General features: G+C 52.5%; 2 protein-coding genes and 1 long non-coding RNA gene across 7 annotated transcripts in view; 1 reads left to right on the forward strand and 2 right to left on the reverse strand.

Annotated features, from left to right (window-relative positions):
- Positions 1 to 14,248, reverse strand: ORAI2 (ORAI calcium release-activated calcium modulator 2). 3 transcript variants are annotated; one of them, XM_019987955.2, is made up of 3 exons: positions 13,719 to 14,248; positions 8,089 to 8,326; positions 1 to 3,416 (listed from the first exon to the last, which is right to left on the reverse strand). In XM_019987955.2, exons 2-3 carry the CDS (start codon positions 8,311 to 8,313, stop codon positions 2,877 to 2,879), a joined length of 765 nt encoding a protein of 254 aa, XP_019843514.2. In that variant the 5' UTR covers positions 8,314 to 8,326; positions 13,719 to 14,248; the 3' UTR covers positions 1 to 2,876. The 3 variants fall into 3 exon arrangements, with proteins under 3 accessions (XP_019843514.2, XP_019843515.2, XP_019843513.2); XM_019987956.2 differs by lacking the exon at positions 13,719 to 14,248 and adding an exon at positions 12,624 to 12,774; XM_019987954.2 differs by lacking the exon at positions 13,719 to 14,248 and adding an exon at positions 11,776 to 11,912.
- Positions 11,922 to 25,628, forward strand: part of LOC139179754 (uncharacterized) — a 22,823-nt gene continuing 9,116 nt past the window's right edge. Inside the window, exon 1 of one of the 3 annotated variants that reach the window (XR_011564102.1) lies at positions 11,922 to 12,363. This is a non-coding gene — a long non-coding RNA (uncharacterized lncRNA). The remainder of the gene's footprint in view (positions 12,364 to 25,628) is intronic. The other 2 variants (XR_011564103.1, XR_011564104.1) reach the window with 2 other exon arrangements.
- Positions 24,384 to 25,628, reverse strand: part of PRKRIP1 (PRKR interacting protein 1) — a 38,527-nt gene continuing 37,282 nt past the window's right edge. The window contains exon 6 of the mRNA XM_070780085.1: positions 24,384 to 24,981. Within this exon, the coding sequence (XP_070636186.1) occupies positions 24,950 to 24,981 (32 nt within the window). The 3' untranslated portion in view covers positions 24,384 to 24,949. The remainder of the gene's footprint in view (positions 24,982 to 25,628) is intronic.

Raw genomic sequence — 25,628 nt, forward strand, 5'->3', positions numbered from 1 at the left:
GCAAGTTGTAGCTTTATTTACTCAGTTCAATCCAGGGCAACTGTTTTTAAAAAATCCATATATAGGACGGGGCAGGGGCGGGGGGCAGTGTACACCACATGTGGTCTCCATGACGTCATGCATAGTGCATTTCTCAGCACAAGACAGATAAGGTCTGTAGATGCGCCTCAATCCACTCAGGCTTGTGTGGTTTTGTCCTGCACAGACCTTCCTAGAAAACTGAAATACATTCTGCCCTGGCAGTTTGTCCAAAATAGAAACCCGTGAGTTTGGTTCTGGTCAGGTACTAAATGGAGACTGTGTTCCACTTTGGAAATGGCCTGTGTGTATCTGCAGGCATTTGTTTTATGAGCACCAGGAAGGCTCCTTTCAGAAGAAAATAGGGCAAGCCCACACCGGCTCCTCTTACCATGGAGAGGCCACTGTACCTGGAACCCTCTTCACAATCAGGCTAAACCTCCAGGAACCAAATTTCTAGCCTGTACATATGCTTCCCTGTCCTTCCCAGACTGCCCTGCTGCAGCTCCAAATAGCTTACTCTCCAGCCCCAGAGGACGCTCTGTGCTACCCTGAGGGTGACCCCCATCACCAGTCCCCAACCCATGGTCAGCTCTGTTCTCACAGAAACTGTTTGCCCCATACCTGGGAACTAGAAAGGCTGGAGCCGGGAAAACTTGCCGGATGAAAATAAGAAATTACAAGAACACTGCTCTCCTAATCAGTGTCTAAAGCATGTCACGCAGCATCTTCCTGCCTGTGTGGCAATGTCCTTGGTGCCTAGTGTCCGACCCTGATGCGGCCAGGTTAGGAAGCTCCCCTCCCACCAGCGCCACGGGCCAGGCGTTAACAGCGGGCTCCTGGCTGATAGCTGGGGTGTGCTTGCCACGATGTGGGGGAACTGGGCACTCCATGGGCCTGGCTCACAGGGCAGGGGCACCAGGCGGCCCAGGAAAGTGGGTCGCAGTGAGCCCTGTGAGGCCCCTCTCAAAAGGCTCAGGCTAGAGGAAGGAGCTGCTGTCCCCTCCAGCAGTGGGGAGGAGCCGGCCTGTCTGGTCCCTACCAGGACACACAGTGGTGGTCTTGCGGTGACGCTGACCTTGCACAAAGCAAACACGTTAAACCAGACGAGCCTTTTCAGCAAGGCTCCAGGAGAGGAGAGGAGACATGTGGTAAGGACCAAGCAAGTCACAACAGGTGTCAGCAGAGGATGTGAGGGACACGCCCTTCAGAAGGCGCCAGGGCTCTCCTCTGGCCCCACAGGACACAACATCCAGGCTCCCTGTAAATGCCACAACTTGCACTGGGGGTTCTCGGCATTTCAGAGTGATGTGTTAAGGTTTATGTTCTCAGCAGTACGTCACCGTCTCAGAAACCTCGGTCAGGCCCACCAGCGTTTCCTGGCACACGTGACCCAGACACCACAGAGCTACTAGGCTGTGGACAGACATGCCATCAGAGCATGAAGTCCAATGACTGTGGAAACAAAAGAAAAGGCACCCCTCTCTGGTGGCTGCTGGCCAGTATGGTACATGTGGTTCTTAAAAGCAGCTCAGGGCACAGCAAACTCATAGATAAGCTGAGCTGTAGCATCTACATGTTCTGCCCCAGGACATGGGCTCAGGTCTACCAGATGCCCATCTCAAAAACACCAGAAACCACGACTGTGTAGAAGTATGAGCTGGGTGGGTGTGGCCGGAAGGCCTGGGGGGGCCCCCGGGGAGCACTACACGGGACCTCACCCTCCCTGCTGTCATAAGCAGAACCCACATGTGGCCAGGGCTGGCCTCTGGCACCACCACCCACAGACCAGGCCAGGCCATGGCCTTATCTAGACAGGAAGTCCCCCAGGCCGCCCCCCTCCCACAGCAGGGGCCACGGGCAGCAAGGAGACGGTGAGCTCAGCTGCCTGGCCAGTGTCCCACCCTCTGTAGCTGCAGCTCAGAGGGCTGACAGCTCAGGGGGCCGTCTGGGGTTGAGAGAAGGATGTCTCTGGACTGTGGGCCCCTTTCCCAACCTGGTGGCCTCACTGGGTCAGTGTGGCCAGGGATCCTGCTGTCTGGGAAGAGAGAATTTGAGCCCAGGCTGCTTCAGGTCACCCCTCAGTTAGCCACCTCAAGTGGGCACCTCACCTGGGATGCCCAGAGACAGGCCTCCTGGCCCCACAGGCCTCTGACCTTGGACATCTCATCCAAGGCCTGACTAGTCTGATGCACTTGCTGGGCTGACTTGCCCTACCCAGGTTGCTGCCTCCCCGCCCCAGGGCCAGGCCACCCAACCCCCTCCAGGGCAGGGAGGGAAGCACCAGGCCAAGCCGTTAATCCTGTGCCCAGTCTATTCATAGCAGGGTGGTACCATCACTCATGCCCCTGGGCTGCCACCAGCCCAGCTCCAGAGTCGGTGCAGTCCCTTCCCTGAACTCAGGATGCTGCCCCGCCTCTCCAGGCCCTTGCCAGGCTCCCGCCCCAAGCTGGTCCACGTGTCTGAGGGGACCCGTGACCACCCGTTACAACCCAGAGCCTGGCCTCCTTGCCTCAGGAAGTCCCCATGGCCAAAGACTCAGCCTTTCTTTGCCCTGAGCTCTTAGCCATCAGTCTCCCCTTTAACTGAAGAGTTCCATCCTCCGAGGGAAAACGAGCCAGGTCTTAACAGCATTAAGACAGGAGTAGAACTTTAGAACTTTGGTCTCGAACCGTCTTGGCAGTGACTCGGCAGCCCGGTTGGCCATCCGCGTGTCTGAAACTGTCCAGGAGGCAGGTGAGTTCCGGTCCACGCCAAGGGATGCAGACGCGGCGGCGGCCGCGCCCGGGAGCACGTGAGTTCCAGTCCACGCCAAGGGATGCAGACGCGGCGGCGGCCGCGCCCGGGAGCACGTGTGCTCACACCACCTGCAGGCTGCGCTCGTGCCCGTCCAGCTGCACCTTGAGCTTGTGCAGCTCCTCGATCTCGCGGTTGTGCCGCTCGGTCTTATGGCGCACCAGCGAGCGGTAGAAGTGGATGGTGAAGACCACGAAGATGAGGCCCACGGGCACCATGATGATGGTGGACACCAGGGCGGCCTGCCAGCCGGTGTGGCCGCCGGGGCCGGGCGGGGGGCCCGGCTGGTGGCGTGCGTCCACGGGCAGGAACTTGATCCAGCAGAGCAGCACCACCTCGGCCAGGAAGAGCAGGATGCCCAGCACGGTGGAGAAGCCCCAGGCCAGCTCGATGTAGGGGTGCATGCGCTCGTGTGGGGACTCGCTGATGGAGTTGAGGTTGTGGATGTTGCTCACGGCCTCCACGTTGGGCAGGATGCACGTGCTAATGAGCAGGGCGAACAGGTGCACGGCCACCAGCACCGTGGTGCAGGCGCTGAAGGCGATGAGCAGCGGCCGCGGGTACTGGTATTGCGTCTCCAGCTGCACCTCCACCATGGCCACCTGCAAGGCAGAGGGTTGCTGAGTGGGAGCCTCCACAGAGCAGAGGGCACTCTCCTTCCCCGTTCACACATTGTGAACTTTTTCCTGATATGCTAGAGGAGATCTCACTAAGGGCAATCTAAAAAGTACAGAAAAGGCTAAGGAAGCACTGGGTCCCGTGAGATCTCCCCCTGGGTGCCAAGGACGGAGGAGGACTGGGGGTGCCCAGCTCCGGCCCAGGGCAGAGGCCACACTTCCCTGGCAAGTGCAACACTGCTGTTGATAGCAGAGCCAGGCTGCAGTGGGACTTCGCTGCCAACAACTGCTGCTTTTCAAAACAAACAACCTGACCTTTCAGGGGGTTAAAAAAAAAAAAAAAGGAACAATGGAGGCTCCTGATGACCCCCAGAGCTGTGCACTGGACAGACTCTCACAAGCCACAGGGTGCCTCTGTCAGCTGAGACCAAAAGCAGGAAGGAGCAGCCTCATCTCCGAAGGCCAGGCCGGGAATAGCCGTATACATGAGAACAATGGTAAGAAGGGGAAGCTGGGAAACGGCCTGGGCTGGGAAAACAGCTGAATCTTCAGCAGCGGTCACAGCTAGGCCACAGGTAATGTCTAGAAAGTGTAAGAAACAGTAATTCCCGAATTCCACGTGGAGACGGAGGGGCTCCTCCAGGGGTGGGAACCAGGGGCTGCTGGGGTTTTAAACTGTGTGCGTGTATTCACTTCAATAACATATAAATCACTTTTAAGTGAAAGGGAATAAGAGGCCCACTAAAGGACCAGAAGCCCCAGCTTATCTCTGAAGCTGCTAAGTCACGTCAGTCGTGTCCGACTCTGTGCAACCCCATAGATGGCAGCCCACCAGGCTCCCGTCCCTGGGATTCTCCAGGCAACAATACTGGAGTGGGTTGCCATTTTCTTCTCCAGTGCATGAAAGTGAAAAGTGAAAGTGAAGTTGCTCAGTCATGTCCGACTTCACGACCCCATGGACTACAGCCCACCAGGCTCCTCCGTCTACGGGATTTCCCAGGCAAGAGTACTAGAGTGGGTTGCCATTGCCTTCTCCCTCTCTCTGTAGCAGTGGGTGTCTATTTAGGCTGAGACTTCCTCACCAGAAGCCCTAAGGGGCTTTCAGAATCCAGACTGGCCGCCAAGCTCCTGCCATGCTTCCCCAGGTCACACCCTGTCCACTCAGGATGGCTCCCCTTCGGCCCACACCCCACCCCAGCTCTGCAGACCAGCCCCAGTGGAAGGTTTAGTCTTAGCTCACCAAGGGCTTTCTCTCAAGTACCCAATGATAAGAAACCAGACCCATTAAGACAGCAGGAGCAGGGAGGCAGAGAGAAGCCAGAAGAAGGCTCTTCCATTCACTGTTTGTCTCCTAGATCTAAGCCATCCCTGTTTGTTTTTTTTTCCCTGAACTGTGTGGCTTGTGGGATCTTAGTTCCCTGACCAGGGATTGAACCCAGGGCCACGGCAGCCAAAAAAAAAAAAAGGTGCCAGAGTCCCAACCACTGAGCACTGGACCGCCAGGGAACTCCCAGAGCCATCCCAGGTTTAAGAAATTTACAAGGAAGATTTCACAACTTGTAGCAACTATTGCCTTGTCCCCTCATTCTGTCCTCAGTGGAGATGGAACCCTTGGTAGGGAAGAAGAGAATGTCAGTCCTAGTGGACCACAGCTTGAACGGAAACTCTGCAATGATTATTGCTCCAAGAGTCAGTGGCCACATTGCCAAGGTGAGGGAGGGGTGGTCCTTTCTCAGTGCCCTGGTAGCCTGGGTAGGCTCTTGTGACCACAAAGAATGTGACCCAACAAAAAAGGATGTCATATATGGATGTGCGAGTTGGACTGTGAAGAAGGCTGAGCACTGAAGAATTGATGCTTTTGAACTGTGGTGTTGGAGAAGACTCTTGAGAGTCCCTTGGACTGCAAGGAGATCTAACCAGTCTATTCTGAAGGAGATCAGCCCTGGGATTTCTTTGGAAGGAATGATGCTAAAGCTGAAACTCCAGTTGACTCATTGGAAAAGACTCTGATGCTGGGAGGGATTGGGGGCAGGAGGAGAAGGGGATGACAGAGGATGAGATGGCTGGATGGCATCACTGACTTGATGAACGAGTTGGTGATGGACAGGGAGGCCTGGCGTGCTGCAATTCATGGGGTCACAAAGAGTCGGACATGACTGAGCGACTGAACTGAAACCTCAGAGGGTGCAGAGATAAGAAACAAAGATGATTAAAAGGACGGCAAGGAAAGCAGTTTTGTTTCACCTCGGGAGAAAAGGCCAAAGGCCATATTTCGGTGTATTTATGTAGATATTTTAATCACAGGCCTCGGATCACAGGTTTTCTGTGTTAGGGGCAGGATAAACATGAAATAAGCTTAAGGTCAGGCATGAGCACCTGTTGGACAAAGGACCAGCTTTGCAATTCTAATTAGGAAATACATAATAGAGCCGCAAAGAGCCGGACATGACTGAGCGACTGAGTGACAACAAATACACAGAACAGACTCCGTGTTGAGCGCCGCCTGTTCATTTTTCCACGACCCTGTCCTTATTCAGCTGTAGTTTCCACAGCGGAAATACTGGCTGACGATCAGTATTCATCACTTCTTTCTCCTACGTGGCTTTGCAGTCTGAACAATCATCTGATTTACTGGGGTCTGTGTGGTTTCTGAAATGTATCACCGCCGGCTTAAAGGGAGTAGTGGCTGATACAGAGGAGATACTCCATGAAAGCTGAGAAAATGCAATATTATTTCCACCCCTGCCTCTCAAAGGTCACTGCTCCCATTCTCAGGCCACTTCATACCCTTGAAGCCTGCAGTTAAGTCTCAAACTAATCCTCCAGGATTCACTGTTTTGAAGCTTCACAGGGCTTGTTTTCAAATTTCAATGAGGGGTTTGTAACCTTCAACTTGGGTGAGCGTTTTGTTGGAAAAAGTGACTCTTCCCTAAATTTGGAAATCCAAACTGGAGTCTCAAGAGACCGCCCGCAGACAGGAAGGGATTTCCAAGACCTGGGCCCCACACAGAATGGAAACCGTGCTACTGCATTCAATCGGGCAGCGCTTCTCAGAGTTAGTTTTCCAGAGATAAAATATACACACACACACACACACACACACACACCCAGGTCAGAAAAAGCTTAATGCAGTACTATAATTCTTACGTGAAGGTAGAAAACAAAGTTTAATTTCTAAAACATTTATTCACTTGGCTGCACAGGGACCTAGTCCCCACCCAGAGGTCCCACCGCGGGAGCCCTGCGTTGGGAGCACAGTCTTTGCCACTGGGCCACCAGGGAAGTCCCCCAAGATCTAATTTTAATAGTGACACCGAAAAAAAAAGTGACATCAAAAATTCTCTTGCATATTTTTTAAAATTAAGCTTGAGAAAATATTCCTTTTTTAATGTGATGAAAGAGAACATTTTGAGCCAAAACTCTGCCCCACGTGGTTGGACACTTGTAATCACGGGTTTTGTTTGGTTTAGCATGTATTCACGTGGCAGTGCCGGGCCTTAGCTGTGGCACGCAGGATCTTTAGCTGTGGCTTGTGGGATGTGGTTCCCTGTCCAGGGGTCAAACCCGGGCCCCTTGCTTTGGGAGCTCAGTCTTAGCCACTGGACCATCAGGGAAGACCCTGTTTTTTAAAAAATAATTCGCAAGACCTGAATCAGCGTTTGCTTTAAACCACAGACCTGAACCCAGATTGACTGCCCTCTAAATGCGGTGACCACTGCCCCGCCCTGTATGAAGTCACGTCCTGACTACACAATGTCTCATTTCTCTGAGGGTGACCGGCACCCATGTCTGGCAGGCCCTCATCAGAGGAGTGGTCACGCTGGCTCTCTCGGACACCTTTCTATTTTCTGCATATCCACTGGACAACTGACCCTCCAGGTTATGGAAGAACAATTGTTTCCACGTTAAAAAAAAAAAAGAATTGCTTCCAGCCCAATAGGACTTCAGCAGACAACAGAGAGAGGAGGAGTGGCGGCCGCAGTTCTCACTGGGATGCTGACATCCCCGTGCACTGGGACGATCCCCAGAGGGATGAGGTCTGCAGGCTTTGGAGTCAACAGGAGATGTGGCCCTTCCTGGGGGCCCGCAGCTCCTCCCCAGACAGACTCGCCCTGGGGGGTGACTCAGAAGGAAAGCATAGCCAGGCAGCCAGGAGTCAGGCCAGAGGCTCCGTTTCCGGGGAGCGTGTGTGTGCCCAGCTGGGTTACAGTGAGCAAACCGGGCTCATTCTGCAGTTCCTGCTCACATTCCCAAACTCTTGGGGGCCTTCTGAGGGCTTGGGGACTCCCCTGGGTGCCCCAGGTCGCCCTCCCCATTGCCAGACCAATCCCCTTGGAGGGGGTAGGACCTGGGTGGAGACTTTTATTGGAGGGTGGGGGTGGGGGGGTGGTCTTAGTTGCAGCACGTGGGATCTTAAGTTGCAGCCTGTGGGATCTAGTTCCCTGACCAGGGATTGAACCCAGGCCCCACTGCATTGAGAGTGCAGTCTTAGCCCCTAGACCTCCAGGGAAGTCTCTGGACAGAGACTTCCCCAGTGGTCCATCCTGGCTGCTAGCAGGGCCCAGAGGGTGGGCTTTGCTCCCTGAAGCATCACAGGATTTCAGTGAGCAGAAGCCCACCTTACTGGCTATATTTCCCACCACGTGTTTCCACTCACCATGGCAAAGCCTGAGAGGAGGGCGGATGTCCTGCTGGAGGCCTTCAGCTTGGCCCTGCTCAGGTAGAGCTTCCTCCAGGAGAGCGCCTGCACGGAGTGGTGGTTGGAGGTGACCAGTTCCAGGTAGCTGCGGCGAACCCAGTCCCGGTAATCCATGCCCTTGTGGCCGGGTTCCGAGCAGGCAGGAGCAGAGGGGTCCACGGGCACGTTGAGCTCAGTGCTCATGGTGGGGGCCAGGCTGGGGGCAGGAGAGACACTCCGGTATACCCGAGGATCCCCCCAGGGCGTGGAGAACCCAGACTTCCAAGTCCCTTCTACCTTCCCTGGGGGCCCGCTATCTACACCCTGCACCAGGGCCACAGGATCCAGGGTGCACGAGGGTGGGCCTGGCCTCCGAGGCTTGTCCCCACACAGGAATGCAGGGACCACCTGTGGGAAAGGGCTCAAGCGGGTGCATCTTCAGGACCCACCGCAGCGTCCAGTGTTTCTCCACAAAGCTGGTATCTGGTCTCCTCTCCTGAGCTCAAAGCTCCAACTGAGCGTGGCTCTTGGGTGAACAGAATTCCAAGGCTGGCTGAAAGCACCTAAACGCCTATCTTCAAGGAGAAGGGAGTTGTAGCGTTTTGGAAGCTTCTAGGACCTGATACTTCTGGATTTGACCCAGCTGTGCGATTCTAAACACAACACCTGACTTTTCCAACTTGTTCATCTTCACGTGGAGACATGCCCACCCTGTTAGTTGCTCAGTTGTGTCCAACTCTCTGCGACCCCATGGACCGTAGCTCGCCAGGCTCCTCTGTCCATGGGATTCTCCAGGCAAGAATCCTGGAGTGGGTTGCCATTGCCTTCTCCACCCTATTGGGGTCTTAAACAAGACAATGGAGCCCAAAAACCCCAAATTGCTTTCCAACGGCCAGGTGCCAACCATGAAATCAGTGTTTCCACGCAGCTGCTAATTTCTCAAATCTCACTTCAATTTAAATCAGCACAGTTCACCCTGAAAATAACTGACTTATAGCTTGCTGAAGCTACATCCAAGGTGCAGTGGAAACCTTTAGCAAAATGAAAAATTGCTCAATTGACACGAACATGGTTTGGGGGTTTATTCTTTTCAAGAAATGGAGGCTGGAGACCCCTCGAGTCATCCCAGTACACATGTGGTTTGACAGTAACACAGGATGAAGATCAGAAGGGCTGATCTGTCGAGATTTGTGAATTTAAACTCAAATCTCCACTAATCCAAATAGGGGATTGGCGGTCTTGTGTGGCCCAAGGGACTGGCCCTGCAGCAGCCCTCAGGATCAGCTCTAATTAATCTGTAGGGCAGGCTTCAAGGGCACAGGCACCTCACAGCTCACTTAGCATCAGATATTAACTTGTACCTTCAGGCCCGCATGGGCCCAGTGAAAAGCCTACTTAAGGCTATTACAAACAGATCAGCGTTCCTAGGTCCCAGGGAGCCAGGTTGGGGGTGCGTGGGCGGGCAAAAGGGTGTTTACCAGGGTCCATGGCTGAGGAAATGCCCCAAACTTGATCTGCCCATGCCAGTCCCTAAGTGGATTCTCTGGGAAGGTCCTGGGGAGGGGGGAGGCTCTCTCTTTTTGGGGGTCCTTTCCTCTTTGTTTTGTGCCAGGCCATGGAGGCACAGCTTTTACTGGCCAACAGGGCCCCCAGAGAACAGCTCTGTGCTCTTCTTTTTCTGCCCGGTCATGCCTGGAAAATCCCATGGACCGAGGAGCCTGGTGGGCTACAATTCATGGGGTCACAAAGAGTCGGACACAACTGAGCGACTTGTGTGTGTCTGTGTATGCCAATTACTAGGTCATTTACAAGAGGGCCGACTTGGAAACCTTGGTCACCACCACCCGGCCCCCACCCACATCTGCAGCTAGCAGCACTGCTTGCGAGCACTTCAATCACAGGAATGTACCTTCCCTTGGGAAGAATTCATTGAAATGTTCACTAACCAATCCATTGGCTGGCTCCAAATCATTTAGAATGGCATCATTTGGAAATGCATTTTTTGCCCCCCTCTTTTTGCTCCACTACATCAGAAGTGAGCTCGTGGGGTTGATGAAGACACTGTCCAGCCTATGGAAGGGTAAAAGGCACAACCTTTGGCCCCTCAGAGGATCCATCCTCCGCCCTGCATCCAGTAAACGCTTCCTGGGCCCTAAGGTAAGGCTGCATTTGGTACTTAAGGATCAAAGATGAAAGATGAGGATGTTCAGTGGGGGAATGGCCTACGTCGGGGGAGATTCTTGTCCAGTGAGTTAAATGCTGCTGTAGTGGAGCCAGTGTGAGGGCGAGGGGGTGGACAAGGCGCTGGCTGGCTGCCTCTACTCTTTGGGCCAGGAGAGGGTCCCTGTAAGGGAGCAGGGACCAGGACACAGTTGGTAAAGGTCATGCTGGCAAAGAGGGACCCTCCTGCAAAGACAAGATGGTGCCCACTTGGGGAGGGTCTGAGAGGCAGGGCAGGAAGGCTGGCTGCAGAAGGGCCAGGGGAGCAGTGGTGGAAGCAAGATTCAAGGAGTACGTGTGGCCCAGGCAGTATGACTGTGTTGGACTTGCCCTGGCGCTGCCCAGAGCTGCCCAGATGCTCAGGCTTGGGAGGAGTTGGTGAGGGAGCCATCAGGGCTCCATCTGGTCTGTGTGCTCAAACACTTGGCCAACTGGGAAGGGCAGAAGGGCCTCGTGGCCTCCAGAAAGATGAATGGGGTGGAGATGGGGACCGTTAGTGAAGGTGAGCTGAGCCCAAGTTGGAGAGTGGAGAACTTCATGGGCAGTGAGGGCTGATGGTGGCCTGGGTGGTGGCAGGGCGGCCTCAGCTCTACTGATGTCTCCAGTGGCAGGATTTGGCAAGGGCTGTCTGTCTGCTTGGAGCTGGGGTTGTGAGGTGGGCCTGTGGGTCCCGAGGACAGAGAAACCACTTCCTGCAGAGGGAGTAGCTCAGACTAGATTCAAACCCATCCGCGGCCCCCCAGCCCCAGCGTCCTACCCCGGGCCAAGCCTCCTCCCCACCCAGCCTCCACCAGAGGCAGAGTCTGGTCCTCAGACCCCAGGGCTCGGCTCAGGCAGCGGGTGGGGCAGGGCAAGATGGAGCCTGACCTTTCTGTCAGGTGGCAGAGGCGCCAAAGGATGCTCTCCTGGCCGAACCTTGTGGTCTTTTGGTTTTGTTTTTATATAAGGGGCGGTCAGAGAAAAGATCTCGTAGAATTACCGTGACGCTGTCTCTGGCCGTGGGAAACATTTCCAGGAGGTGGGTTTGGGGGTTTGACTGTCAAGTTCCCTTAAACATCTGGGGCACGAGCAATGGCGAGTGCCACGCAGAAACGGCTGTTTCTGACTCTTTCTGTCACCCGCACACGGGAGGGCCCAGCTCCCCTCCTCCCCTGGGTCTCCCTGGAGGAACCCGCCTGCAACCCTGTTCCTTCGCCTCAGCACCCCCTAGCAGCCGGGGGACCCGCATGCGGCCCGCATCTCTCCACGCCTGGCAACCTCCCAGTCATCCCGGCGGCTCCGCACCCCGCCCGGGGATCCCGCGGGTTTGGGGTCCCAACCTCACAGTCGTTCCGTAGGCCTGCCCAGGAGGAAGCTGGGGTCTCCGGGGGCAATTCCGGTCGCTCTCACCCCACGCCGGGGCGGAGATCCCGCCGCCCTCGCCCGACGCCCGCAGTGAGCACTCACCGATCTTTGCTCTGCCCTCCCGGCCTGACTCCGGCTCGGGCGCGCGGCTGGCGGCTCTGGCGTGGCCCGGTGGCCCGGCCGGGGCGCCGAGCGCGGCCCCCTCCCTCCTTCCGCCCGTCTCGCGGGGTCCCCCGGGCCCCGCCCCCGCCGGCTGACCCGCCCCCTCGCCGCCCAGCCGCAGCCGCTGCCAGGGCAACGGCGCGGCTGTCACGTGACCGGCCGCGGGGGGCGCCGTGGGCCACGTGATGCTGCGGGCCAGGAGGGGCGGGGCGCACAGCCCCCCTACCCGGGGTCCCCCGGGGTCCCTGCAGTGCTGGCGCCGCTCCCGCCGGGACATGAAAACCCGAAGGGTGCTCATCATTCCTGGTTACTGGGCGCGTCGCGGGTGGCCGTGAGCAGGGATCCGCGCCGCGGTGGTGATGAGAGCCGGAAGCCTGGGCATCCCTCGCTCTCCCTCCCCAGCGACGGAATGGGGAAGCTGCGCTTTCTCTGCCCCTGGGTCTGGCCCGCAAGTCCAGGGAAGGGTGAGCCCTAGTCTGCTGGACGCGTGTGGGCCTGAACACAGAGCAGGAGCACCAGGTTCCCAGGGTGAGCCCCGGAGGACGCCCAGGACCGGTCACTGACCCTGTGAACCGGTGGGATCTCGTTATCAGTCTGCCAGGCGGACTGTGGGTGGCGGGGGGAGGAGGGGTGTATAGCGGAGAGGAGGGTCCGTTGGGGAAGGTGTGGGCGGCCACGCCCCAATTTGCCAGGTGGACAGCGACCCCAGGCCGAGCACGCACCCGGAGCTGGTCACCCGGAACCGCAGCCCAACCCACCAGGCCCAGCGAGACCTGCGGGGTCCTCACCCGAGTGCGGCATGCTTGGTGGGCAGAGCGCTGGGGGGGAAGGGTTTTCCTCGGTGCCTCTGGCTCCCTCCGTTCCAGGGTGCAGGGAACCTCTCACCGGGAATGGTGAACTCTCAGGTTTTGTAACCCAGACATTCAAACAGGAACGGTCTTTTCAGGAAGTGCATATGGGTAACTCACTGAGAGGAGAGCTGGGTTCCCATCCACCCACCGTGCCAGGCGGGCCCTCGGAGCCCTTCCTGCGTGCCCTACATAGGATTTTTCCATCTGTCACAACAGCATGGCACCGTGACACATTTATCCAAAGGAAAGAAAAAAGAAAAATTCCATTCCTGTCGCCCAGTCCAAGTTTTCTGACAATTGGATGAGTAAATGTTGGCAGGTATGCCAGGCCAGATCCACTTATACTTCAAGACCCATGCTGAGAGCCAGAATGACACCTTTTATTCCAAGAGGACACTTAAGAGCGGACTAAGCTAGTTTCCCTGTGTTTACCGCCCTAACAAAGGAATGAGGAAAATCCTGGGGTCTGATTACTGCCCTTCCCACCCATGGCAACAGGAAAGAGATTGTTGTATTTCAGGGAGCAAAGTCCACAAAAAACATAGTGTGGCTTCCACCCCTCTGGCAGTTGATAAAGTGGACTGGAAAACAGGAGGAAAACATTCTTTTAAAAAAATGTTTTTATTTGTTCACCTGAAACTACCGCAGCATTGTTAATCGGCTGTGCCCCAATATAAAATGTTTTTGGTGTTCAAAAAGGAAGAAAGCATTCTGAACACTTTGCTAACGGCAGTAATTGCATCACAGGTGAACATTCTTTGAGCAACAGAGTCCTTTGCTTGAGTTCTCACTTCTGAACCCTGATTGCACATCCTTTAGAACGCTTCCTAGGCCTGGTAGCCATGCTCCCACACCCAGGCACATTTATCCAGCGTGTCTGGGCAGAAGTAGAACGTAAGTCATAATTATCAGGGCTTTCCAGAGCTCGTTTACTAACCAAACCCAGAAAACGGCATTCCCCCACCCTGTGAGATTAAGCATGCTGACAGCACCAAGTTGAAAGGAGAAAAATTTAATGATCCCGGTACTCACAGTTGCAGAGCCCACTCGGGTGCCCAGGTTGTTGCATGGGGCTTACGCAGAAGCCGAGGTGGTTCAGGTCAAGGTGCATAGTACCAGCCGCTCGGCGGGGAGGTCTGGGTTCCAGTCTGTGCTGACACTCCCGTGGCTGGTGGTCTGGCAAGTCACCACCTTTTCTGAGGCCTCGGCCACCCCACATTTGAAAAAGGCAATTCTGGGAGGCATGTCCCAGAGGTCACTGCCACACTGGTGACCTCATCCACTGTGACCCTTTGTTCCGTGAACACTGTGGTCCTGCTGTCTCCCTCCCTCCCCAGCTCCTAGCCAGGATGGCCTCCCAGCCGGTGTGGACAGTGTATCCAGTCCCTTGACCATTCACTCCTAAAGCCTAGTGCTTATTATCACCCTCTGTGAACTTCCGAACCCTGTGCCCCGGCAGTGAGTCCTAACTACTGGACTGCTGGGGAATTCCCAGTGTGATTGCTTAAATTCAGATATCCTGCTTTCTGACCCTTCTTCCTCACTCAGTCCCCAGCACTTCCCTGACCCTGCTGACACCCTTCTTTCTCCCGCTGTCTCCTCTCCACTCCTCCTATGGCCTCTCCCCCGCACGTTAGACTATAAACTTCTCAGAGAGCTGTCATCACTTCCTTCGTTTCCTCCTCAGCCACCTGCAGTTACAGCCCTTTGTGCTGCTAAATCCACATGTCCCAGCCACTGCCCTGTCTGTCCCTGCGTCCCCCTCCTTCCACCCGGAAACCCTCTTTCCTTCTCCGGTGAGCCCACCAGACAGTGCCCTGCACCCCACACGGGCTTCTCTTCTTCCGTCTGTCCACTCGATACGGGTGTTTCTCAGGATCCTGTCCGGGTCCCTCTCTCTACACTTCGCCCTGAGTTTTCTCACCCACTCACTGTTTGGCCTGAGGGCTCCTGTATCATCACCTACAACCCTGATCTCTTCCCAGCCTGGCAGGACGTGTCCCATGGCCCCCGGCTTCACCACGCCCACAGTTAGAGTCCTCATCGTTCCCTCACATACCTGCTCCACCTCCTGGTCCCCTGCTCCCTGAGGGAGGGTTCCACCACTCGGCACAGCTGGTAACTCTGTAGATCTGTAGAACTCTATAGATCCTGACTCCCCACGAGGAGAATTCAAGTCCTGTGAATTCTCCCACTGAAATGTCTCTGAAATCCCCCGAGCCCCTCATTTTTGCTCTCCACACCTCCTGTCTATTCTAATTCAGGCCATCGTCACCTCTGGTTTCTGATCTGAGTTTCTGATCTGAGCTAGCCTCCCCTCATCCCGGAGGCCTGGGGCCCATACCCACGCAGCACCCCAAGCGTCATCAGCCTGACTTTCTTGTCTGTGTCCCTGATCAGACCCTGAGTCCTTGAAGGTGAGGATCGTGTTGCCCAACAAAGTGCACTTCGGAACCCTTTGGATTTCAGCCTAGTGTTTGCTCAATAAATGTTTGCTGTGTGATCTTCCCTGGTGGTCCAGTGGTTAAGAATCCACCTGCCAATGCAGGGGACGTGGGTTTGATTCCTGGTCAGGGAACTAACATCCTAAGTACGTGCCACAACTTGAGAAGCCCGCCACGGCGCAGCTGCGCCCCACCCCGCAAAAAAAGTTTTTGCTACATTCTGGGGAACAAGAAAATGGAAAACTGCCTGAGGACTTACCCCAGGTTAATTTCTCAGGTGGTTCTCCTTCCTGATCTGTTATTAGATAGAGGTTGTAGATCACTTTAGTCGTGTATGCTGGACAGTAAATATAGATTAACTTCCAAAGGGGAGGAGGAGAAACTGTGCCTGTTTCCAGTGATGATGATGGAAGAAACGGTTTCACACAGCCCTCCTTCCACGCACCTTGGAAACTGAGTCTGGTTAGCGCTGGTTTAGTTACATTCCTATTTTCAAAAGTCAATAGAACGTCTCTCCTCTACCTCAGTTTTTCCCCCCATATGATACATGTTGAAAACAGAGAATTAAAATAATGATGGTACTTTCTATGCTCCAAACCAGTGTTTCTCAAGGTATTGGTGGTGGGGGTGTGGTGTGGGGATCCAGAGTAGCGTCTCCTGAGGTTCAGTTCAGTTCAGTTGCACAGTCGTGTCTGACTCTCTGCGACCCCATGGACTGCAGCACGCCAGGCTTCCCTGTCCATCACCAACTCCCAGAGCTTGCTCAAGCTCATGTCCATGGAGTCGGCAATGCCATCCAACCATCTCATCCTCTGTCGTCCCCTTCTCCTCCCGCCTTCAATCTGTCCCAGCATCAGGGTCTTTTCAAATGGTACCTGCTTAAAATGCGTAATCATGGCCAGAGCTGTGATGACTCAGTCTAGGGGGCGTGGCCGGGGTGGGTCTGAGTGTTTCAGGCAGGCTCCTCCCCTGCTGCTGAGCTCTGGGCATTAAAGGCAGCAAAAGTGACTGTGTCTACCTGCAGGTTTGTAGGTTCTTCCTGCCGTTGGAGCAGTTTTTTCAGATGTGCACAAGTTAACCTGCTTGCTTTCAGTCACTGAGATTTGCTGAGTGACATCTGTTTCACACCTATGACATCCCAAGCGCCCTGCTGGCACTGGGGGTCAACAAGGAACAGAACACGTGGGTCCTTACTGTCAGAAGCTGAGTGGAGTCTGGGGGCATGGGGGCTGCGGGTGTGGCAGGGTGCAAGCAGGTGAACCAGTGATGGAGCTGTGGAAGAAATGGAACAGGTGGTGAGTGGGTGGAAAACTGAGGCCTACGGGAGAGAAGAGGCAGGAAATGCTTCCGGAGGTACGGTCACTGGGAGCAAGAGTGGGAGGCAGAGGCTGGGTTGAAGGCCTTCAGCTCCTATTTTAAGTGTAATGGTGTTTCAAGGAGAAAGCCAATTCTGACTCTCATGTTGGAACTGTTTCTTTGACTTGCTTTTCATTGCTTTTATTGTTATAATCATACTCAGTGGCTTGCCTGGAGGACCCTGCCCCTCTTCTTGACTGTAAACTAATGTGCCTTTTAAATGCTGGGAAAGACTGGGGGCAGGAGGAGAAGGGGACGACAGAGGATGAGATGGTTGGATGGCATCACTGACTTGACGGACATGAGTCTAAGCAAACTCCGGGAGCTGGTGATGGCTCGGGAGGCCTGGCGCGCTGCAGTCCATGGGGTCGCAGAGAGTCAGACATGACTGAGCGACTGAACTGAACTGGAAACGCCTTTGTTCAGCTCAGAGAGAGGGGGTTTGTCCTTGACCACCTGTGAACAGACCAGATTAGCACACCCTCCCCCCTGCTTCTCACTCTCTGTTCTGCCTTTTGACTTTAGTTCTTCACTGCTTCTTTTTCTCTGATTTATAAAAGAACCTGGCATCCAGACCCCAATAAGAAGGTTATTTTGAGGCTCTAGCCCACCACTTCTCAATCTGCTGACTCTCCAATTTAAGTCTCTCCCTTGCTTGCCTCAACACCTTGTCTCTCGGATTCATTGGCCTGTCGTGCGGCGAGCAGAGCTAGCTTGGACTCGGTAACAGTGGAAGCCCGACCTTGAGGACTGAACCCCGAGGGGAGGCAATATCTGGTTCCTGCTTTTTTTCACCATGAGGCATGTGGGATCTTAGTTCCCTGACCAGGAATTGAACCTGAGCCCTTGCATTGGAAGCTTGGAGTCTTAACCACCAGATTGTCAGGGAAAACTCTAGTTTCTGTTAAAAGATCACTCTGGCTGCTGTGTGGGGAACAGATTTGGGGGTAGGGGGTGTCGTCAAAATCAAATTCTTGTGCCTGACATGCAGTGAGGCCAAATAAACTGAAACACTGGCGTTTAGAGCAGAGAAAGGTTTACTAGTCCAGGAGGTGCCAACTGGGCGGATAAGAGGTTTGTCTCAAATCCATCTTGCTGGCTGGAGTGCAAGATTTATAAAGGCAAAAAAAAAAAGTAAAGAGGAGGGATCTTTGTGATTTCAGTTTCCTGAAAAGACTCAGTTGCCCGCTTCTCAGTACTTCTGCCATCCTGTGACTCTGTGTCACTGGCGATCTGTGTGTTCCTGCAAAACAAACTAATAAATCATGGTCTTGTGGTTCCTTAACTTCTTTCTCAGAGAGAGCAAAAGGGATGGTCGAGGCATTTTATTGTTTACTTAGAGCCGAGTGACTGGTTGAGAATTTCCTGGTCAGCCCCTGCTGTTGTCAAGCTCCTTCGGACCTGCTCTTTGCTTCTGTGTTCCCGTCCTTCCCTAATGAGTAACTGCTGAAGTCCGCTCTTTGGAACTCAGGGAAGGTCTGCTGCTGCTAAGTCGCGTCAGTCATGTCTGACTCTGTGCAACCCCACAGACGGCAGCCCAACAGGCTCCTCTGTCCCTGGGATTCTCCAGGCAAGAATACGGGAGTGGGTTGCCATTTCCTTCTCCATTGCATGAAAATGGAAAGTGAAAGTGAAGTCGGTCAGTCGTGTCTGACTCTTAGCGACCCCATGGACTGTAGCCTACCAGGCTCCTCTGTCCATGGGATTCTCCAATGGCGACCCACGGAGTGCCCCCGAGAGGCTGAACTGCTTTCTAGGCGGCACTAGTGCTAAAGAGCCTGCCTGCCGATGCAGGAGACTTAAGAGACCTGGGTTCGATCCCTGGGTCGGGAAGATCCCCTGGAGGAGGGCATGGCAACCCACTCCAGTATCCTTGCCTGGAGAATCCCATGGACAGAGGAGCCTAGTGTGGGGGTTGAAAAAAGTCAGACGTGACTGAAGTGATTTAGCATCCAAGCACGAACCGCTCCTTCCCCGGGGAAATACGGGGTTAGGTTTCTGTGAGCCTCTGGTCCCATCAATAAAGATCAATACACAACTTTTAACATTTATGATTTTTGGCTGTGCTGAGTCTTGTTGCTGCCTGAGGGCATCTCTGGTTGTGGACAGCAGGGGCTGCTCTCTGGCTGCACCGTGTGGGCTTCTCCTTGGGGTGACTTTTCTTATTTCGGGGCACAGGCTCTATGGCACGGGCTCAGTAGTTGAGGTGCTCAGGCTCACCTGCCCTGCGGCCTGTGGAATCTGCCTGGACCAGGGACTGAAGCCATGTCCCCTGCACTGGCAGGCGGATTCTTAACCCCTGGGAAGTCCCACAACCTTGATTTATGTGTGTGTTTGTTTAAAGACCCTTTCAGCGGTAGATATTACTGATGCACCATCTTTGAACTCATAGCACCTGATTTATGCCTGAGCAAAGCTGCTCTAAGACACACCCAGCCTCCCTGAGCTTAGAAACGCTAGTCTCTGCACTTTAACACGATGCCTGGGGGGCCGTTTAAAATGAAAAAACCATGGAGAAAAAGCACAAAGATGCAGAAAAGGCCCGCCATTAAATAGACAAGTATGAGCTGAAACCAGAGGGCTGAGTGTTGCCTTATTTGACTTCAGCTGGCAACCGTGCATGGGGCAACTCAAAATTTCACCACTGTGAGCATGTCTGCACCTGGCTGCAAAAGTATGGATTTGGGTTACAAATCAAATTGACTAGGCCAGTTCACAGAAGCAGAAGGTGTGGACCACGAGGAGCGACCGTATTTAAGACTATTAGACGCTGTGACACAAGTCTATATTATTATGCAAACACACGCACATACCACACTCGGGTGGGGGTGGCTCATTACAGGAGGGCCTTCAGCCTGGCACCCTCTCTGCCAGGTTTGAGCTCTGCACGCCCCTCCCTGCAGCGGCCCGGCCAGTGGCCAGAGCTGGGAGGATGGACACTGCAGTCACGCCCGGGTTCAGGTGGCAGCGCGATACGTCCTTGCTGAGGGATAGTTCATCAAACCCACTTCACCTGCCTTCACTCATCAAGGTCGTTTAGGCTGGCAGTCCCCTTAGTGGTGCGGAGCCTTCACAGTGAGGTGTTTGCTAAGTAGTCTTCCAGGAGCTTGGAGGCACCTGTGCCCAGTTGGAGCTGAGCTGGTTAAGACCACACAGGATCACTGACCCTCCACATGGGTGACCTTTTGATGTCAGAGATCCACCCTCAGATGGTGCTAAACGTCTCCATTTTTTTTTTTTTTTGGCCTCGCCAGGGGAATTGGGGGGATGGTGCTTGCAGGATCTTAGTTCCCCAATCAAGGATGGAACCTGGGCCTTCATCAGTGGAAGTGTGGGGTCTTAACCATTAGACCACCAAGGAAATCCCATGCCTCCATTTCTGAAGGTGCAGAGGCCTGTAGCTGAGTTCCACCTGCACAGGGCGATGATGACCACACCTTTTCTCAATCACCTGTCCCTACGCCCCCCATGCCCTCCTCACCCAGGACCAGCCTGTTTCTCTGTTTGCTCTCCCACAATGCACCCCAAGCCTCTTGCCTTCTGGGAGGCAGACATGAGGTTTGTTCTCTCTCCTCATTTGGCTGCCTCGTGAACAAACCCTGTCAGCTGTGAGCCTCAGCGTCTTGGCGTCTTGGCCTGCTGGGCATCAGGCAAGATGAACTGGGTTTGGTGATGGTCTGAGCCGGCTAGGCGTAAGCCCAGACTGGCCTTCTGCCCGGGGCTTGATAGCTGGTGCTGTCGAGAGCAGCTGCCTCGTCCTTTGGAAGACCTCTTTGGGTGATGCTGTGAAAGTGCTGCACTCAGTATGCCAGCAAACGTGGAAACTCAGCAGTGGCCACAGGACTGGAAAAGGTCAGTTCTCATTCCAATCCCAAAGAAAGGCAATGCCAAAGAATGCTCAAACTACCGAACAATTGCACTCATCTCACACGCCAGCAAAGTAATGCTCAAAATTCTCCAAGCCTGGCTTTAACAATACATGAACCGTGAACTTCCAGATGTTCAAGCTAGTTTTAGAAAAGGCAGAAGAACCAGAGATCAAATTGCCAACATCCGTTGGATCATCGAAAAAGCAAGAGAGTTCCAGAAAAACATTTATTTCTGCTTTATTGACTATGCCAAAGCCTTTGACTGTGTGGATCACAACAAACTATGGAAAATTCTTAAAAGAGATTTATTCCTTAAAAGGAATAAAATAGAAAGCCCAGAGATAAATCCACGCACATATGGACACCTTATCTTTGACAAAGGAGGCAAGAATATACAATGGATTAAAGACAATCTCTTTAACAAGTGGTGCTGGGAAATCTGGTCAACCACTTGTAAAAGAATGAAACTAGACCACTTTCTAACACCATACACAAAAATAAATTCAAAATGGATTAAAGATCTAAACGTAAGACCAGAAACTATAAAACTCCTAGAGGAGAACATAGGCAAAACACTCTCTGACATACATCACAGCAGGATCCTCTATGACCCACCTCCCAGAATATTGGAAATAAAAGCAAAAATAAACAAATGGGACCTAATTAACCTTAAAAGCTTCTGCACATCAAAGGAAACTATTAGCAAGGTGAAAAGACAGCCTTCAGAATGGGAGAAAATAATAGCAAATGAAGCAACTGACAAACAACTAATCTCAAAAATATACAAGCAACTCCTACAGCTCAACTCCAGAAAAATAAATGACCCAATCAAAAAATGGGCCAAAGAACTAAATAGACATTTCTCCAAAGAAGACATACAGATGGCTAACAAACACATGAAAAGATGCTCAACATCACTCATTATCAGAGAAATGCAAATCAAAACCACTATGAGGTACCATTTCACACCAGTCAGAATGGCTGCCATCCAAAAGTCTACAAATAATAAATGCTGGAGAGGGTGTGGAGAAAAGGGAACCCTCTTACACTGTTGGTGGGAATGCAAACTGGTACAGCCACTGTGAAGAACAGTGTGGAGATTCCTTAAAAAACTGGAAATAGAACTGCCTTATGATCCAGCAATCCCACTGCTGGGCATACACACTGAGGAAACCAGAAGGGAAAGAGACACGTGTACCCCCAATGTTCATCGCAGCACTGTTTATAATAGCCAGGACATGGAAGCAACCTAGATGTCCATCAGCAGATGAATGGATAAGAAAGCTGTGGTACATATACACAATGGAGTATTACTCAGCCATTAAAAAGAATACATTTGAGTCAGTTCTAATGAGGTGGATGAAACTGGAGCCTATTATACAGAGTGAAGTAAGCCAGAAGGAAAAACATAAATACAGTATACTAACGCATATATATGGAATTTAGAAAGATGGTAACAATAACCTGGTGTACGAGACAGCAAAAGAGACACTGATGTATAGATCAGTCTTATGGACTCTGTGGGAGAGGGAGAGGGTGGAAAGATTTGGGAGAGTGACATTGAAACACGTAGAATAAAAAAAAAAAAAAAAAAAGAGAGAGATGGGAATACCAGATCACCTCCTGAGAAATCTGTATGCAGGTCAGAAAGCAACAGTTAGAACTGGACATGGAACAACAGACTGGTTCCAAATTGGGAAAGGAGTACATCAAGGCTGTATATTGTCACCCTACTTATTTAACTAATATGCAGAGTATATCATGAGAAACGCTGGGCTGGATGAAGCACGAGCTGGAATCAAGATTGCCGGCAGAAATATCAATAACCTCAGGTATGCAGATAACACCACCCTTATGGCAGAAAGTGAAGAGGAACTAAAGAGGCTCTTGATGAAAGTGAAAGAGGAGAGTGAAAAAGCTGGCTTAAAACTCAACATTTGGAAAATTAAGATTATGGCACCCGGTCCTGCCGGGAGCCGGCATATTGCATACTGAGTGCAGCACTCAGTATTATTGCATATTATTGCACTCAGTATTATATTGCATATTGAGTGCAGCACTTTCCACAGCATCATCTTTCAGGATCTGGAATAGCTCAACTGGAATTCTATCTCTGCCGGGAGCCAGCGTGAGGAGCCCCACCCATGACAAAGGTCATGAGGAAGGAGGCTCGGCATACACAAAGGCGGGATCGAGCCTCAGGAATCCCCCTGGAAATTCTCGAGCATCTACCCCCAAAACCAGAGTCTGCCTACTTTCTGCTTTGTGCTTTCACCTACACCTCTGACTTTACGGGGGGCTGTCCCCCACTACATCTCTCTGAAAAAAGAGTTAGCTTACAGCTCCAGTTAATAATTCCTGGGTGTGACAGTGTTTCAACCTACAAACTCCTTTGGAAGTCCTCTAGCCTGCCTGAATAGGTTTTTCCGGCCACATGTGATTGCTCAGAGCCTCCCACCTGTGAGAGGCATGAGATGTTCTAAACTGTCTAAATACAGATTCCTTTGAGCAGTTAAAAGATTGATTAGAAATTGTATTGGTGAAGGGATTTTCACTTGTTGGGCCAATGTTTGCTGCTAAGTTTCCATATCCCTTACCTGCTGTGTCCCTGGCAGTGTATTGATTAATATAATTGGTGTAAGTAGTAGCTTTAATGTTTGTAACCTGGGACCCTTGAGTTAATTCTTTTTCTTGTTATAGCCCACCACACCTTTGCTCTGTAGGAATGCAACTTTATCTAATGCTTTTGGAGGGTGGCTCCTGACCAATCACCTTTAGAGATAAATAAGTTTTCTGAAGAAAGGGTCTTAAAATGTTAACAGGCCTCCGGGCCAGAAGATGATGCAAATCACCTAAGCTTTTGCATATGATAAGTTTGCAGGAAGAAAGCCTGGCTTGCTGCATGACTCTACCCCTTCCCCCATTATCCTCTATGCATAACTTAAGGTATAAAAACTACTTTGGAAAATAAAGTGCGGGCCTTGTTCACCGAAACTTGGTCTCCCCCTGTCGTTCTTTCTCTCACCTTCTGCCTGAATTATTCAGCCTCTTTTCTCCACTGAATTTCCTCACTGAGCTATCCTTATTTCAGCCTCTTTTCTTCACTGAATTTTCCTACTGAGCTATCCTTATTCTATTATTCTTTATATCCTTAATTAACGTTTAATTAAGCAGTTGTTTCCTGATCCTCGCCGACGCCGTCCCCGATTCGAATTCCCTGGATCCACCGGGGCTGGACCCCTGCACGGTCCCATCACTTCATGGCAAATAGATGGGGAAACAATGGAAACAGTGACAGACTGTGTTCTTGGGCTCCAAAATCACTGCAGATGGTGACTGCAGCCATGAAATTAAAAGATGCTTGCTTCTTGGAAGGAAACCTATAATCAACCTAGATAGCATATCAAAAAGCAGAGACATTACTTTGCCAACAAAGGTCCATCTAGTCAAAGCTATGGTTTTTCCAGTGGTCATGTATGGATGTGAGAGTTGGACTATAAAGAAAGCTGAGTGCTGAAGAATTGATGCTTTTGAACTATGGTGTTGGAGAAGACTCTGGAGAGTCCCTGGGACTGCAAGGAGATCCAACCAGTCCATTCTAAAGGAAATCAGTCCTGTATATTCATTGGAAGGACTGATGTTGAATCTGAAGCTCCAGTACTTTGGCCACCTGATGCGAGGAACTGACTCTTTGGAAAAGACCCTGATGCTGGGAAAGATTGAAGGCAGTAGGAGAAGGGGACGACAGAGGATGAGATGGTTGGATGGCATCACCAATCGATGGACACGAGTTTGAGTAAGCTCTGGGGGGTTGGTGATGGACAGGGAGGCCTGGCGTGCTGTCCTCTATGGGGTGGCAGACTCAGACACGACTGAGCGACTGAACACACCAGTACCTAGCTTGTTTGGCATTCCCGGCCAGACTGGGCGGGGGCGGTTGGGGAGGGAAGGGACAGAGGCCCACCTGGCAGTGTAATGGAAACCAGGGCCCGGCTGCTCAAAAGCGGATAAAAAGAGGTAGGTTGGTGGAAAGGAAAGTTTGTTTTATTTTGGATGCCAGTGTAGAGAGGGCGCAGGGCAGATGCCTGTCGAAAAGCCAACTCCCCCTCCACCCCGACTCCGACAGTCCAGGGCCAAGAGCTTTTATAGACTGAGGGAGGGGCTCCATGCAGAAAGAGCACAGTCAGCTCTGACAGTCATCCTGAAGTTGGCCACACAGCGGTCTGCCCAGCATTACCTTGATTCTTTTAAGTACAGTTGGTCTTCAGTTCCAGGGCCGGCTTGTTCCCATTTCCTTGAGGCCAGTTCTTGAAACTGTGGTAGCTTTTGTCACGGCCGTGGGACTTCCCAGGTGATGCAGTGGTAAAGAGCCTGCCTGCCAATGCAGGACATACAGGAGATGCAAGTTTGATTCCTGGGTCAGGAAGGGTCCCCCTGGAGAAGGAAAAGGCAACCCACTCCAGTATTCTTGCCTGGAAAATTCTATGGACAGAAGAGCCTGGCGGGCTACAGTCCAGGAGGTTGCCAAGAGTCGGCCACGACTGAGGGGCTGAGCACACAGGCATGTCAGGGCTACAGCCTGGTCATCATGTAGTTAACTTCTTCCACGTGATGAGGTTTCAGCATCTATAAGACAGGTCACAGGATATGGCTCAGAACATGCTCTATAGCCCTTGAGAAGGAACTAGGGGTCCTTAACGTATGACTAAACTATGGTTATCTGGTCTCCTTTGACTCTCTTTTTGTTTCTACATCTTCTTCTCTGATTAAACTTAGTCTTTGACTCAAGTTTTTCCCCAAAAGGCAGGCAGGGGACATGGGGGACAAAGACCATAGGGTCAGCAGAATTTTGGTAAAAAAGTATAAAAGGTCCCAGCTGCTCAGGTACTCCATACCTGGGTTGGATGCCCAGGGCTCTGGTCTTTGGTCTTATTTCTGGTCTGGTTTGTATGTGCCAAGACATCCTTTGGACTCTGGGCCTAAAAATGGATCCTTAAGTTATGTTACAAATTTGCAACTAGATTTGTTCTGTAAATGGAAGAAACACCGGGATGAAATACCTTATGTGCAGTCGATTGTTACTGTATCAGAATAAACCTGCCCGCTAAAGGAGCAGCGCAGCACAGAATTCAATCCCTCCTGAAGCCCTCCTGGATGGAACACAGCTTAACGTGTCTCCGAGTCACCTCACACTCCAGTTGTTGTTTTTGTTTATCACTAAGTCATGTCTGACTGTTCAACTCCTCGGACTGTGATCCTCCAGGCTCCTCTGT

Source organism: Bos indicus, chromosome 25, assembly GCF_029378745.1.
Source record: "Bos indicus isolate NIAB-ARS_2022 breed Sahiwal x Tharparkar chromosome 25, NIAB-ARS_B.indTharparkar_mat_pri_1.0, whole genome shotgun sequence".
Taxonomy (NCBI): domain Eukaryota; kingdom Metazoa; phylum Chordata; class Mammalia; order Artiodactyla; family Bovidae; genus Bos; species Bos indicus.

What these genes read in the sequence shown, in the direction of transcription:
- ORAI2 (XM_019987955.2), bottom strand. Translation starts at nt 8,313, where the DNA reads ATGAGCACTGAGCTCAACGTGCCCGTGGACCCCTCTGCTCCTGCCTGC. An exon ending in TCCTCTCAGGCTTTGCCATG is followed by an intron (nt 3,417 to 8,088) that starts GTGAGTGGAAAC and finishes TCTGCCTTGCAG; the next exon opens with GTGGCCATGGTGGAGGTGCA.